Source organism: Nipponia nippon, unplaced genomic scaffold, assembly GCF_047370975.1.
Source record: "Nipponia nippon isolate SJK-2023a ecotype South Korea unplaced genomic scaffold, ASM4737097v1 scaffold_9, whole genome shotgun sequence".
NCBI classification, from domain to species: domain Eukaryota; kingdom Metazoa; phylum Chordata; class Aves; order Pelecaniformes; family Threskiornithidae; genus Nipponia; species Nipponia nippon.
Window position 1 is genome coordinate 33,955,063 of NW_028262413.1, and position 14,470 is coordinate 33,969,532.

A 14,470-nucleotide genomic window follows, 5' to 3' on the forward strand; every position below is an offset into this window, starting at 1 on the left:
AAAAATCAGAGAAAACACACTCCTTACTAGGCACATTTATCGTACTAAACCATAAAGGAAGATCTGACACAATAAGTCTATGCCCCATTTTTACAAAATGAAATGGTAATTAACCTCCTAAAACTCAATGTCATTCAACGACCATTGAAGTTCTGACAATTTGGTTTAAGTCAATCACAGAACTCGCCTAAGAACAAGCCAAAGAGAGCCTCCCTGGCTCACTGTTCCTACCCCTTTTCATTGCACTGGTTCCAGGGCTTCCGTAGGATTCACCCTCTCCCTTTTGCTTGCACTCCAAAAACATAAAACTGTTGTCCCTTAGTAATTATTTTCTGAAGTCACACCAGGATTTGTCCACGCATAAGCAAAACTATACTCCTGACCCTAACTCAAGTTGTGGGTTGTTTGGTTTTGTTTTTAAATAAGCACAACATCCTATTTCTACTTCAGGGTAAAATTTGACAAATGAAGGAGACACTAACTACACGGCACACGATTTTCCCATGCATTTATTGACTTAATGAAATAACTTCTTCCTGTACTGTTAACTACTCCACAGCATTTTATTTGCTCAAGTCCACTAAACTAGAGAAAACAGACTTTTTTTCTTTGTTTGTCCTCCCTTATCCCCAAGCCCTCTCCTACACAAGTCCCTGGGAAGAGACCAAAATCAGACCCAGTTGTGGCTCATAACCAAGCTGCCAGATCAATAAGTGGGTATTTGCATTTTAGCAACTTACAGTATAGCTCATCGCCTTTAAACTTAAGACATTAAAACTCCACTAAAATGAATGGTTGACTTTGCAGTTTGATGTGGCTACTGACCAAAAGATTAAGTTTAATATATGCTGCTTTCAATTCCTTGAGTTTTAATAGTTTGGCTGACCTTAACTAAGAAATACTAATTGTTTAAAACTCAGGAATAATGAGGTCCCTTCCAAGCTAAACTTGGCTATGATCATATGAATCAGGCAACAGTCATCTAAATGACTAATGTGTAAATGAACGACAGTGAATCTGCTGCTGAAATCCACTTTATTTTGGATTATCTGCCTCTCCAAACTAATCTGAGAGTTCTAAAGACAAACAAGATGGAAAAAACACAAGGAGGGAGAAGTGGGGAGAGAAAGCAAGATGCAGAGACAGTGAGACAGACAAATCGGCTGACCGACCCAGAGAGACTCACTACACCCAGGAACATTATGGTGAGTCACTGACTGAAGATTAGACAAGAGGCTCTGGACAATAGCCATACCAAGGTGTCCTAGCTAATTTAGAAGATTATGGATTATGTGATCATGTATGTTTCCAGAAATAAACAACCATTTTGGTTTGGAAAGAGTATTTTCAGACATTGCATCTACATATTTGTCAATGGCTCCTAGAGGAAAGACTACAAAGCCAAAACCTGGCTGGGTCTATTGAGCACACAGATCAGGAAGAACCTTGCAAAAATGAAGGTAAGCTAAAAATAAATCCAGACAAGGGTACTCTTCCTTTTTGCCTTGAGGATCACCTGCACTATATTCATTTATCTTAACTGAACACCAAGAAACATCACATTGTCACAGGTCATAGTACAACTCCATTTAAATCACTGTCTTGCAGCAAACTATTAATTGGGAACAATGTTGTTTCGAAACCACGACCAAAATGATTTTACAAAGTATTCACCTGAGAAGAACAGGGAAAGGCACAGCAAGAGAGCAAAAAGTATACGTTCCCAAGTACACTTCTGAAAGAAAAGTACTAAAGAAGCAAAGAGATCCACACGGCTGTATTTTATAATTCAGTCTATCATTTTTAAATAAAGTACTTCATACGATTTGAATAATTTTAAGTCTGAAAATACAGAACTTCCCATCAACTCTACAAGAACAAAACAAGTTAAGTCTGAAAACTTATTTTCAGGTTATTTATACATAGACTATTAGCTCAGATGTTGCAATTGCAACTATACTTGAGCATATTTTGTAGTTCTATGGACCAGAGGAATGTGCATAGAAACTTTTCTGTGAGGGAATGGAGAATTACATGATAAGTCAGTTTGTGGCTGAACATAATTAATCAACAATGTATAAACCTCCTATGTAACCAAAAAAAAAAAAAACCAACCAACCAACTGGCATTATGATTAAAAACTAAAATGAAAAACAGTTTCTTCAATAACCAACTATTTTCTAACACAACCAACAACAAATGCACCAGCAACCTGCTTTTCTCTGGTGCAACAGTACCAACATCCTCCATAAGGACAGCATGCAGATCTGTCAGAGGTCAAACAGAAAATTACCTTAACTTTCTAAACAAGGAAAAATGCCAGAGAAGGGGGGAGCGGAGCAGACGGACGATGACGGGAGACTCCCCACACTCCTTCGACCACCTTATCCGTACTCCTGTCAGTTGCCTGCTACAATCCAAATGCTAAGAGACCAAGCTGAAGACCCGTCTGATATGCCAGGAAACAAATACCTCTCCCCTCCGCAGGGTCCGTGCGTGCCATCTCCCAGCCCACTGAGAACAGGCAGTACTTCAACCCCATCTTGCTTTATTGTGCAAGAAACTTGTATCATACTTATTAAACAGAGGAATGAACGCAGTTAGCTGATTGAGATCACCCAACTGCACCAGAAACAAGGAGCTGTACACTTTCTAGTTTCAATTCTGATTCCCTTTCACTATCAGCAAGTTTTAACCTTCCACTACAATATCCTGAAGACAGAAATGTAGCTTTATACACAGGGGGGAAAAAAACAGATATCACTACCCCAGATTTCAGGTATTATTGGGAGAAGTCAAGAGAGCTTTCACAGGTACCCTCCAAGTGTCACTGTAAGTTACATGTTTTGTAACAGAGCTCTACAAATATTCTTTAGCTTATTTCCACATATCAAGTTGAAATAGATGAAAGCTACGTGTGCAGGAATGGAATAGGAGTACAACTGAAAACATGGTTTGTTTATATTTAACCTGGTAGAGCTTTGGAAGGGGAAGGGGGACATAACACATTGAACAAGGAATCTATTTTGAAATAATCACCATTTTCTCCAGTTCTCAATCCATTTCAAGGAAGTTAACTTAGTGAACGATGAATCTGATTTTAAACAGCTAAACCCAATGGCCAATTACACCTCTCTAAACTCCTGAGACACAAATATCAACATGATATGTAATGGGACAATTCCTTGGCCACATGGAAAACTGTTGTGAACGGATATAACTCATATGAATGAAACGATGTGTTTCTAGCTCTTATCTAAGCTATAAACCAGGAAATAAAATACAAGTATAGCCCACATACTAACAATAAATGCTTAAAGACAATACTTAAAAAACCTAACTAAAGCATTCAGAACTTAAATATCAGAACTTGCTTTGAAAAGTGCTGCCCATAAATCAAATTATAAAACTTTCGCAAATGCAGCTTACGTGTCCTGTGCACTGAATATGGGATATTTAATTTTGGCTTTGATTTCACACTGAATCAATCATCTGCTTACTTATAGAATACATCAGGAAAAGCAAATAACCAGCAGCAGAACCACCAAACAACCTCCCTCCCCCGCAAAAAAAAACAACAGAGGACAAAAAGGACACAAATACAACAGACTTGATAACACTTACTGTATTTCTGTGTCCCTCTTGTCTTGTTTTGCTATTTAACAGCTTCCTTTCTTGTTATGTACCTGAGATTAAGAGGTATAAAATACTATTTCAAAACCTGCTATCTCAGTACTATTTTTTGATGACTTTGCAAATTAAAAGTACTACTGGTGGTAGGGGGGGAAGGAATAGTTTGGGCATACAGTATTTCAGGTTCCAGTTCGTGTCTGAGTATTTTACATACAATAGAGGGCATAACCTGTTGACAACCTGTTGACTGATGCTACAAAACCATCTAAATCTAGCAGTGGTATTTTGATCCATTCAACTCTGGCTTCAAGTAGATACATAGCAGAGTTATGTAAATGAAAAAGGATGATAAACTGCATACTCAGTACTGAAGCTAAATTTATGTTGAATCTGGTCAAAATGTACACTCGCAGCTTTTAATGCAACATACATGCTGGAAGATACTTGAAATACCCACAGTTCAGATCTTGGAAGAAAAATACCTCAGGTAATTTATGCTAAATTTTTAACAGTTAAAATTATGTGTGTATACATAAAAAGGCTATCCAGCAAGGAAACGTCTTATGAAAAATATTTTTAGATTTGCTTGATTTGGAGACAGCAATCTAAACAGATGAAAAACTAACTTGCTCCTTTTATTGCAAAGGTACATTACAACAAAATCAAAACAGTGAAAGAAAACCTCACGGAGCATTATTCTTCACAAAATAAGAGCAACCATTACCCACACCGCAATAAAAAACTATGGTAGAAAAATGTTTAATTAAAAGACAATGTTTATCCCAAAAAAGTGATTATACCAAGTTGTTGCTAGGTTATGAGCATAAATTACAACTCCGAAATAAAACGGGAAAGCTAAAAAGTTCAGAAGTATCTCACAACAGAAGACAAAACTTTCAAGTGCTATAGGGCAATATATTGTGCAGCAAACATGCTACTTGGTTCAAGTACCTCAGAACTTGCTTCAAAGAGCTCAGTAGAGCAAGGCTTTCAAAAAGCAGCTTTACAGTCCTCTGCAACATACACTAAGAGCCAGCTACCCTTCTACTGCAAGGGATTATGAACATATGCAAAAATATCTCTAGCTCTGTATCACTCAGACAAGGGAGGGACTTGCATGCATTAACAAGAAGATATTCACTGAAAAACCACCACTGTTGCACATATAGAAGTAAAAGCAAGATTGGAGAGTTGGAAGAAAAACAAGCATCACCAGAGACAGAAAATTTTGACACAGTATTGCATATGGACTTCAGTATAACCACTCAAGAATAAGGGAGACCACCAGCACTTCATAGAATTCCACTGACTTGCTAATTACCATTCCTGGATTATTCCTCTAAAAAATAAAGCTTTCCTATTTGTTTCTCCCCTCCCCCCCCCCCGATATATTTTCAAATTATTCATTTTTCTAACAAAACATTTGGTCTATGCAAAAGACATTTTCCACACAGAAGTCACTAATGTCTCCATTTGTACCTTTTCACAAATTTAAGATCATGACAGTCAATTCGAATACAAATACCCACTGCTCTTTCAGTGTCAGAACACTATTTAACATTATTAGGTAATGAAAAAAAAAGGCTCATACATAAGGTTTTCTCAAGCCTGCAGTGATTCTCAGCCTTCAATGTTAGATCAAAACACTATTAAAATAAGAATATTCCAGCTTTTAATAAGGTATTACCAGAGACTCTTAAAATAAATTGAACTGCTATGGGGTATGAGAGAAGGATCTTTTGTGAATTAATTATTGATCAAAAGATTAAAATACATAAACAAACACCCTGCCCCAAGCACAGGAATATACGTCCAGTTTTCACAGTGAAAACAAGTTACCAATGCCTTTTCCCCACTCCCCCAAAAAACAGTACTCAGACCAAAATTCTTCAAGAATTCCATGAATAAATCAAAAATAGTGGGTGAACAAAGACACAGTAAAATTTGCTGATAACAAAAAACATTTTAAAATAATCCTAACTAAATGTTAGTGCAGAGTTGCAAAGAAAGTCCTCCATGAAATTGGCAATAAAACAGCAGATAAAATTTGGTGTAAATAAATACAAAAGAAACGTGGAAAAAATAACTCGATGTCATAACAATGTGGTAACTACTGTACAATGTAAGAAAAAATATCTTATTTTTCTGCATAGTTTTTGAAGCAATATCACTTCAGAGCTCAGTGACAGTCAAAAAATGCAAGACTTAGTAATAAGTAAGAAAGGAACAGAGAATGAAAGTATCATTATGTCATGCAGAAATTGATGGTATACTCTCATCTTGACTAGTGCATGCAGCCATAATCACCCTAACTCTTAACTTATACAGAAGAAGCAGAAAGATTCAGAGAATGGCACCAAGAACTAACCACAGGTTAGAAGTTACTATACAAGCAGAGATCAATAGATTATGATTCTTCAATTTGGTTGAGGAGAGACATATAAGTGGCATGTAAAATAAAGATGGGGGGGGGGGGAGAATTAAACAGCACATCAGTAACAACCAATCATTACTATTCAGAACACAGGAACACGGTGGAAATCAGTTAAATGACTGGTCAGCACACTTAAGACAAAAACATCAATATTTTTGCCACAAAACACTTGTAACTGTTGCCAAAACTGTAATCAACGTCAGAAAAATTCACAACTCGCAGAGAACGAGTCCACCAATAGCTATTAAGAACAACGTCCAGAAGGTCAGCTCTGTTCAGGAAATCTCCTAAGGCCATAACTGCTCAGCTTTGCCAGAACAGTATGACAGTGAAGGTGGCAAAATATTTGCCCTATACTTACACTCCTTCCTTAAGCATCATTGCTGGACACAATCAGACCATCTATACTGACCTGAACAGACCTTCGGCAGGAGTTGGGAAAGGAAAGGACAGGAAAGGAAGATCTCCTTTAGCCAGTCTTCCACCGTCTTATTTAATTAGCCTTTAACAGGTATGTACTTAACTATCACCAAATTCCAATTCTAATTGAAAATTGCTTATCTTTATGTACCTTTGGAAATTCCAGCCAATTCTGGGCCAACAATTTAAATTCTTAAATAATTTGGTCACTGTATTGTGACTTTTAAAGGAACACGCCGGTAGCAGGCTGCACGCAGATTTAAAAAGAAAAATTAAAAAGAAATCACACGCAAGATAAAAAGAATAAGTGGTACCTCTTGAGGTTTCAACTTTTCTATGTCCGTGGAGAGGTCTGAGCTTTTTCCATGAAGACTGCCATTTTCCTGTAAACAGGCAAGTAGTAAGAACAATTGGTACAAGAATAACATTCTATATTGAAATTATGGGAAAAAGCACTGGACTTTGAAGTTAAAGTTGAACGTGTAAGACAATTATAACTTATTTAAACTCTGTATGTTAATCAACACAAGGAATAACCTAGGAATGTGAAAGACTAAGTGTATCATTTGCCCTGCCTCCTGAGAAACTCTGATCTCTGTTCTTACAGTACAGACCCACACGCTCATTTTACCTCTTCCTCAGAGTCATCTGATCTGGCAGCATACGAAGTAGTAGTCAGAACTTATCTTTATTCAAAATTCTGAACCAGTAGTGTAATGTGTCTCGTTAGTTGAAAGAAAACCAAAAAATAAAGACCATACATCTTACCCCAAATTTATGCATGCAAACTTGATTTAGACTGGTAAATGAAGTCCAGTGCTTTTTCAGTGATTTCGATGCAGAAGAGAACTTCCTTTGTTCTACTTTTTTGCAGAAGAACATGGCCATGGATGAATTAATTTGTGCCTCTTAACCATTACCAATTCTATATACAGACAGTATATATTTCTAGTGTTCATCACTTTTTTCAGGAAAACACAGGAATGGAGTTTTCCTGTAAAAGGAATTCAGTTTTCTTTAAAAGAAAATTGTTGTCATTTAAATGACATCCCAGATAACCATTCTTTATTGCTTCATGCAGGGCCTCTACAGAAAGTTGGTTTTTTTCCCCTCCCACTATAAAATTTTTAGGTGTATTGAAGGCCTGGGCAAAGATCTATATTCGTCAGCCAAACCCTCTGAATTCCTTTGGATAGCCACTTCACATTGATTCAGCATAGTATCTATCCTGACCCTGTGGGACAGGCCTTCCTTATTCCTCAGTGCATTAAGATGATATACTACAAAAAAACCAAGGAGATGCACATGTTTTGTAATCTATCAAAGCCTAGCACCAGAGGCTGATGTGTCCTGTGACAACCCAACCCCACCAGGCTCTCAGGAAAATCTAAACCTACCAGCATCCACTACCTGGTCAGCGATCCCATCAGGAACTGCTGCTGTACCAATGCTTCAGGACTGCGTAGCCATCAGCTCACATCTAAGCTGACCCCATGGAGAAATTTTATGGACAGTCTAATGTCACATTCTACGCTAATATGAGACTTGCTCTTAAATCTATATAATTCAGCAGGTTTTCCAAAAAGAAAGTTAGTACAGGAAGACATTTGTAAAAATATTCAACTTACAATAATCTTTCACTAGAATTTAGGACCATTGGAGTTCCCCCCTACAATGATTTCTGCTGCCTTTAGACAAAAAAAATCCCCTATCGAAGTAAAAACTTTACCACCTCAACACTACAGGAACAAATGATTGTGTTTTTTTTTAAAAGAGAAGGCAAAACATACAAAACATTGTTTTGGGATACAGAGGGAAGAGGTGAACCTAATTGTTTCATTTTTAGTCTGTAAATCAAAAAGGGTTGTATGCAAGTATTCAGTCTTCTCCTGTTCTAAATTTTATACTGATGTATACAAAGCCATACTATAAAATCATTAAATTCGGCCACAAATACAAGAAGGGAAATAAATATATATGTCAGTATTTTCAAAGTCTGTAACTTTCAAAAAAAAAAATAAAAATCAGACAGTATAAACTGCCAATTCTCTAAAATTAAACATACTTTATAATGTATTTAGCTTGAATTAAGAAAGGCCTATTAAAACAGTATGCTCCAGTTTAAAAAAAAAGTGAACATATTTTCTTTAAAAAAAAAAAAAAAAAAACCAAACCCAAAAAAACCCCAAAACACCAAAAACCAAACCATCACAAGCTGTAAATAACCGGGGCTTCAGAATGAACTCTCAGTATCATCTCAAATTACTAGCATGCAAGAGAAAAATCCTCTGCACTTAGCCAGCAGAGGAAGAAATACTTCAATAACATTCTGGGGATAGATTCCATCAACTCTTAACAATATATTCAGTTTGGCTGGAGTCCAACTGGCTTTAGCTGAAACTGTCCTAACATAAATTATGATTCAGCAAGAACTGTTTGCTGGGAGGATAAATTTCTTTTTTTTTGGTCTTGCTCTTTTTTTTTTTCTTTTTTTTTTTTTTTTTAAATAGAAACTATTTTAAGTCCGAGTTACAATTGCTGGGGAGAGAAGGACACCTGACATGTATAAGAATTTAACATCTCTCTTAGTCCTGAAGCCTTCCATAGGGCTCAAGACAAACCTACATTTACACTTGCTTTTCTTAATGATACAACCAAATAGCACCAACCTCTTCCTATCATCCTAACGTCTGGTGTACCTCTGTTAGAGCACGAACATCTGCCTTTATTACCAGCTTCAGGGTATAATGGTATAATTTGTGGAGGGTTTGGTTCTTGACCAGTGTCATGATCTTCCATTATAGTAAAAAACCAAACAAAACAACAACAACAAAGCACATCAAAAAACCACACAACAAACAAACAAAAAAGACCAACACACCAGGCACCCTAACTTTACATTATTGGAATGTTAGCTGGCTGATCCCCTAACATAAAAAAAATATGTGATTAATATAGCCACACAGCTGATGAATCACAAGCTCAAATTCCAGTTAGATCAGCTTAACTCATGATTGATTAAAATTGATCAGCAACATCATAAAGGAATGTCAAACCACTAAACACTTACAGTAAGAATACGAGTTACTTAAAGCTGCGTAATAAGATTTCATTTCAAATGTAGAAAAGGCATCTAAAGGCTGGGCTTCATGCCTCAAATTATGCAGGATATTTTAAAAAGAATGCCTGATTTCCAGGTTGCACAGAAATACTTCCACAACCCATAAAGTTCTTTTATCTTTTTATTATAGTTTATTTACCAAAGATCAATGGAAAAATTAGGACTTCATGATAAATCTTTCTAATGCTCTCTTCCAAAGTCAGACATAGGTTTTAACAATATCCAGTGAGCTGGACAACATCCTTGCAGCCTACCCACTTCATTCCACAGCAAGAGAAAGCTGCAAAGGTGCAAGAGCTAACACAGCTCGCTGGCTCAAGGGGACTGAAATCAGAACAGATTATTCAGACTAGGCCCATCAGTTATGCTGCATATTTCTAATAATTAATTCATTAGGTACTTAGCTCATTGGCTTTTTAAGGCATAGATAGTCATAAAAAGAAAATTGAGTAGATGAAAGGGAATGTGATTTACTAAGGGGAAAGCTTGCTTTTGACCATTGAGTTGGGTTTTAAAAAGGCAATGTTATTTTAGGATATTAGATATTATGAAAAACCTTTAGCTCAATAAGCAGGATGGATGAAGCTGCAATGGGAACAGGAGGAAGGTATTTAAAAAGAGAAGCCTCTCTCCAACATCATGACACAGCACATACTATAGCTGGCTAATGTTAATGGAGAGGCAAGCGTTCCCTATACTTTGCCAATAAATCTGTTCCTGAATAAGTAACATGACTTCTATTTTCATTTGCTGACCATAAGGTAAATAAAACACATGCTCATCATTCAAGTATATAGTTATGTACAGTTTATTTCCATAAATTCTTAATCTATATATTTTTTTAGCCTTAGAAATCTGAATCACTCTTGCAGCATATCAAAGTCATTAAATTATCTAAAAGATGCTAATCTTTGTATTTAAAGGAGCTTACCCTTCAAAAACGTTGCCAAATCATCTGCTGATTTTCATTATACATTCCCATAAACTTTCACTGTGAATTATTATGTAGAAACCTTACCCTTGAAGGTTCATATGAAGGACTTGGCTGACCGCTTGTTCCCCAGGATGTGGCACCTGTTCGCTCATCCATACCTAGCAATAAGCAGAAAAATACAGACCTATAAGAAAAGATAGCAAAAGCGTAATGTTCTCTGAAGCAACCTGAAAGCACATTGATCTGCTTCCATAAACTTAAAGCAAATTCATCTGCTTCTGTACACTTAAAGCAGTATTTCTAAAAACAAAACTTAAGATGAACAGTTTCCTTGTTAATGAAGCTGGGTACAAAGCAACCTACTCATTTGGACACCTGCAGCTGCTGAAAACAGGAGCATAAAAAGTCAAGAAGATGTGCCAATCTGCAGTGTCTGCCCTACCCAATCCACAAGAAATTAGCATGAGTAACAAAACAAGCACAACGATGTTAGCCTGGCTTTTTGCACAGCCTGATTTATCCTGCATCTTAAGCACTGAATATTGCAGCACATACTGTGAAACGTATACTTGTTATCTACTCTTTGCTCTCATGTCTTGCTTAAGTATTGTAAAATGTGCGAAATTATTTCCCCTGCTTGGTCTTTACATGACATGCAAGATATTTTAGCATAAGGGGGGAAAAAGGCAAGACAGACTGGTTATATTTCAATGGCTTAAAAAAAAAAAAAGAAAAAAGAAAAAACCACCACCAAACCAACACAGAGACTCATGGTGTCTGCCCTATTAAAACAGGAATCTAACTCTAACGGTTCTTCTAGAATCAGTTCCCTTTATGCAAATCCAGGTTACAGCTCAAAAGAGAAAGGGGAAGGAAAAATAGGGAGATCTTTAAACTCAGTATCAGAATACATATCCCATGTATTATCTAGCCAACAATTAAGAAATACTGTTGCCAACACTTTCTCCAATTACTTTCTATTCAAAGTTAATTGGTCAAACCATCTTTAAACCACATTCCAAAACAACTAATTGCAAAGGTACCTGAATTCCTATAGCCAATTCATTCATATAGGATAAGGTTACTATTCTAGTAATTAGGTTCCTGGTTATCTGTATCACAAGATTTTAAAAAAAAAAAAAAAAAAACAAACAGGTGGAACACTTCCATCCTAAATTGCAGACTTCCACACACTTTGGCCTACAGATTACAACTCATTAGTTCTCAGTCACCCAAACTTCTCTCATAAAGAGTTTTGATGTAGAGCATAAATTCTTTATGTGATGTATAATATAAACTATTTATGAAGCTTTACAATGTCATAATTTATAAATAAGAATTAAGTGTCACAATTTATAAATAAGAGCTGAGTGCAAGTTACTTCATACAATCATCCCTAAACCCTAACTTTATATTGCAACTATAAAATTTTCATGCATGTATCTCGGACAGGCCACACTACAAAATAAAATGCAAGGAAATACTGCAAATAACTACCTCTGGAGTAACAGTATTCTCATCATCATTTCCTTAAGAAATGTGTTTTATGACGCTACAAAATACTGTTTTGACAAAGAGAGCCTGCAGAAGGCATGTTAAACAGAAAGTACAGTACAATCACCCATATAAAAACTATAGACACCTTTTGTGTACTGCAGGAAAGATGCTCAAGGCTGAAGAACGCTCTTTGAAAATGCAAAACCACCACTATATTGAGCCAGCAGTTTGTGGAAGTTTGGTGCATTTTGCAGCTGACAGTGTTGTTGTTGTTTCATTGTAACTGGTCCAGGAGCTGAGTAAAAAGTCGTGGCTGGCACTGACAAAGGCAAAAGTAATCTTTTGGCACAACTGACTCTTTTCTGCCAGAAACAACAGCACTAGTAATTCAGTGATTATCATAACAAGTCTTCCATTGCTTTAGTTTCAAAAGAGACATATAGTAGGCAAGGGGAGGGAGGGGGAAAAAAGAAAAATATCTTATTGCAAGACAAAATCTTCGGGAAAGTCTAAGACACAGTACATTGTATCAACTCATTTAAGAAATATGTCAGTAGATAATGGTTATGCATAGAGTGTTTAGATGTGTGACCCCTAATCAGTAAAACATGTTACTCATTTAAAAATTTGAGTCAGTGGGACATAAGGACTTATGTTAAGGTTCTGCTAAATCAGCACATGTATAGCTACAAATTCTCGTATTTTAATTCCACCATTTGAATTATGCAAATAAATTGTTTACAGAAACTGCTCTAAAACAGAATGTAACAGCTTAAGATGGGGAGGAAAAGTAATTTCTAAGTAGTTCCCAGAATCCTTTCTTCTAAAAAAGCCCAGTATGGTTAGCTAGAGTAGTCAGGAGTATCAACATGCTTCCTTTTTTCTGCCAGGTGTCTTTTTCCTACTTTTCATGCAGCATTTTTTCTTTTCTTACAAGCCCAAAACAGGCTTGCATCTAGACCTACCCTTTAATCAGAATTTGCACACGAGGCACATGCATTCGCACTTTAGAAGCTCCTTGAAGGCTACGAAGAAGAATTTCATACACTGCATACAGAACACCGGCACTCTGACTTATTGCCGCCTGACATCTAGATTTGACTTGGAACAACAGCCCTGTTGCCCTCAGTCCCCATCAACAGAGCACATGCCAAACGAGCAGAGAACCAGCTAGCCAACAACGCTCAACCAGCAAATCAGATACACGTCCACGATGGTGCTCAAGGAATCTGTTCTGGTTTGTACACTCATGTTTTTTCCACCAATGACATTAAAAAAAACCCAAATGCTGCAAGAGACAACAACCCAGACAAACTCTAGCAGGCTAGGCACAAACAACCAACTCATACTTTAATACAGCCAAAGGTAGTTCTACGTGAATGAGCCAGGCGCATAAGATACACCTTCCAGATGGGAGGAAAGCCTGAAGTGGGGAAGACATAGTAAGAAAGAACACAGGAGTCATCTATGGTAATAAATTCAATAAGTCTCAAAGCAATAGTATCATCAAAAGGGTTCAAGCGTTTTCCTGGGAAACGCGAAACAGAATGGAGGAACTAGGGGGATCATCATCTTCGTATAATCCCTTCCACAAGGAAACGCAGTGTCCAATTCCAGTATCCACTAATTCATCACGAATGTTAAAGGGCACAGGAAAGCTGTGACAGTAACAGAGCACTGAAAAACATGCTGCACAGGGAAAGGCTGCAGTATCTCAATCTGTTCAGGCAATACGAAAAAGGGGGAAATTCAACAACGGCGTGTTATAAAGGTCTAGTAACACACATATATGCAGTCAGGCAGACAGAAGTATAATGAGGTTCTACCCCCACTTCCTTTTTTTAGTAAGCATTGAGGATGGAAAGTAATTGAAATGACTCATGAGTTGATTTCATAGTTCTCAATCAAAATCAGCTACTTCTATAGCAGACACAGTGTAGTTTAACTAGGGAGTAATTGAGTAAGTTTGATCTTCATTCGAGTGGATTCAGCTGGCAGTCTGTGGCTGGTTCTGGCTCACATGGCACTTCCACTGCACTCACTACCACTGGCCCAGGGAGGACCAGCAGGACATCACCCCTGCCCTTGGCCAGCCACGTAGATAGAGCACAGCCCAAATCCGAGACCCCGGTCAGGCTGCAGGAAAGGCTGAGTGTTCCTCACTCACCTCGGGAAGACTGGACCAAGCAATCACGAGGATGTTTTCTGGCTTTATGCATTGAATTCTAAAAAGGCCTTGCTAAATGTCACTTTTAGGAAGGTGCTGTGAGCATTTCAAGCTGTTCTAGAAGAAAAGCTGAAGAAACCTGTTGCCTCATTACTTCAACATATGTATCCATTCTGAAGAAACAGGTCCAAACAGTCATCTAATAAAAAAAAATTGGATTTTACAATCAAAGTGAAATGAAAGTTGTTGTTCTTGCTGCTATCT

General features: G+C 37.1%; 1 protein-coding gene across 15 annotated transcripts in view; it reads right to left on the reverse strand.

Annotated features, from left to right (window-relative positions):
* The window catches only part of TCF12 (transcription factor 12), a 179,900-nt gene that overhangs the window by 117,047 nt on the left and 48,383 nt on the right, over window positions 1-14,470 (reverse strand). For 13 of the 15 annotated variants that reach the window (XM_087745128.1, XM_087745129.1, XM_087745125.1 and 10 more), the window contains 2 exons: window positions 10,627-10,700; window positions 6,802-6,870 (listed from right to left, as the gene is read on the reverse strand). In XM_087745128.1, the coding sequence (XP_087601254.1) occupies window positions 6,802-6,870; window positions 10,627-10,700 (143 nt within the window). Of the gene's footprint in view, window positions 1-3,624; window positions 3,641-6,801; window positions 6,871-10,626; window positions 10,701-14,206; window positions 14,222-14,470 lie in introns of those variants that run through there. The other 2 variants (XM_087745134.1, XM_087745135.1) reach the window with 2 other exon arrangements.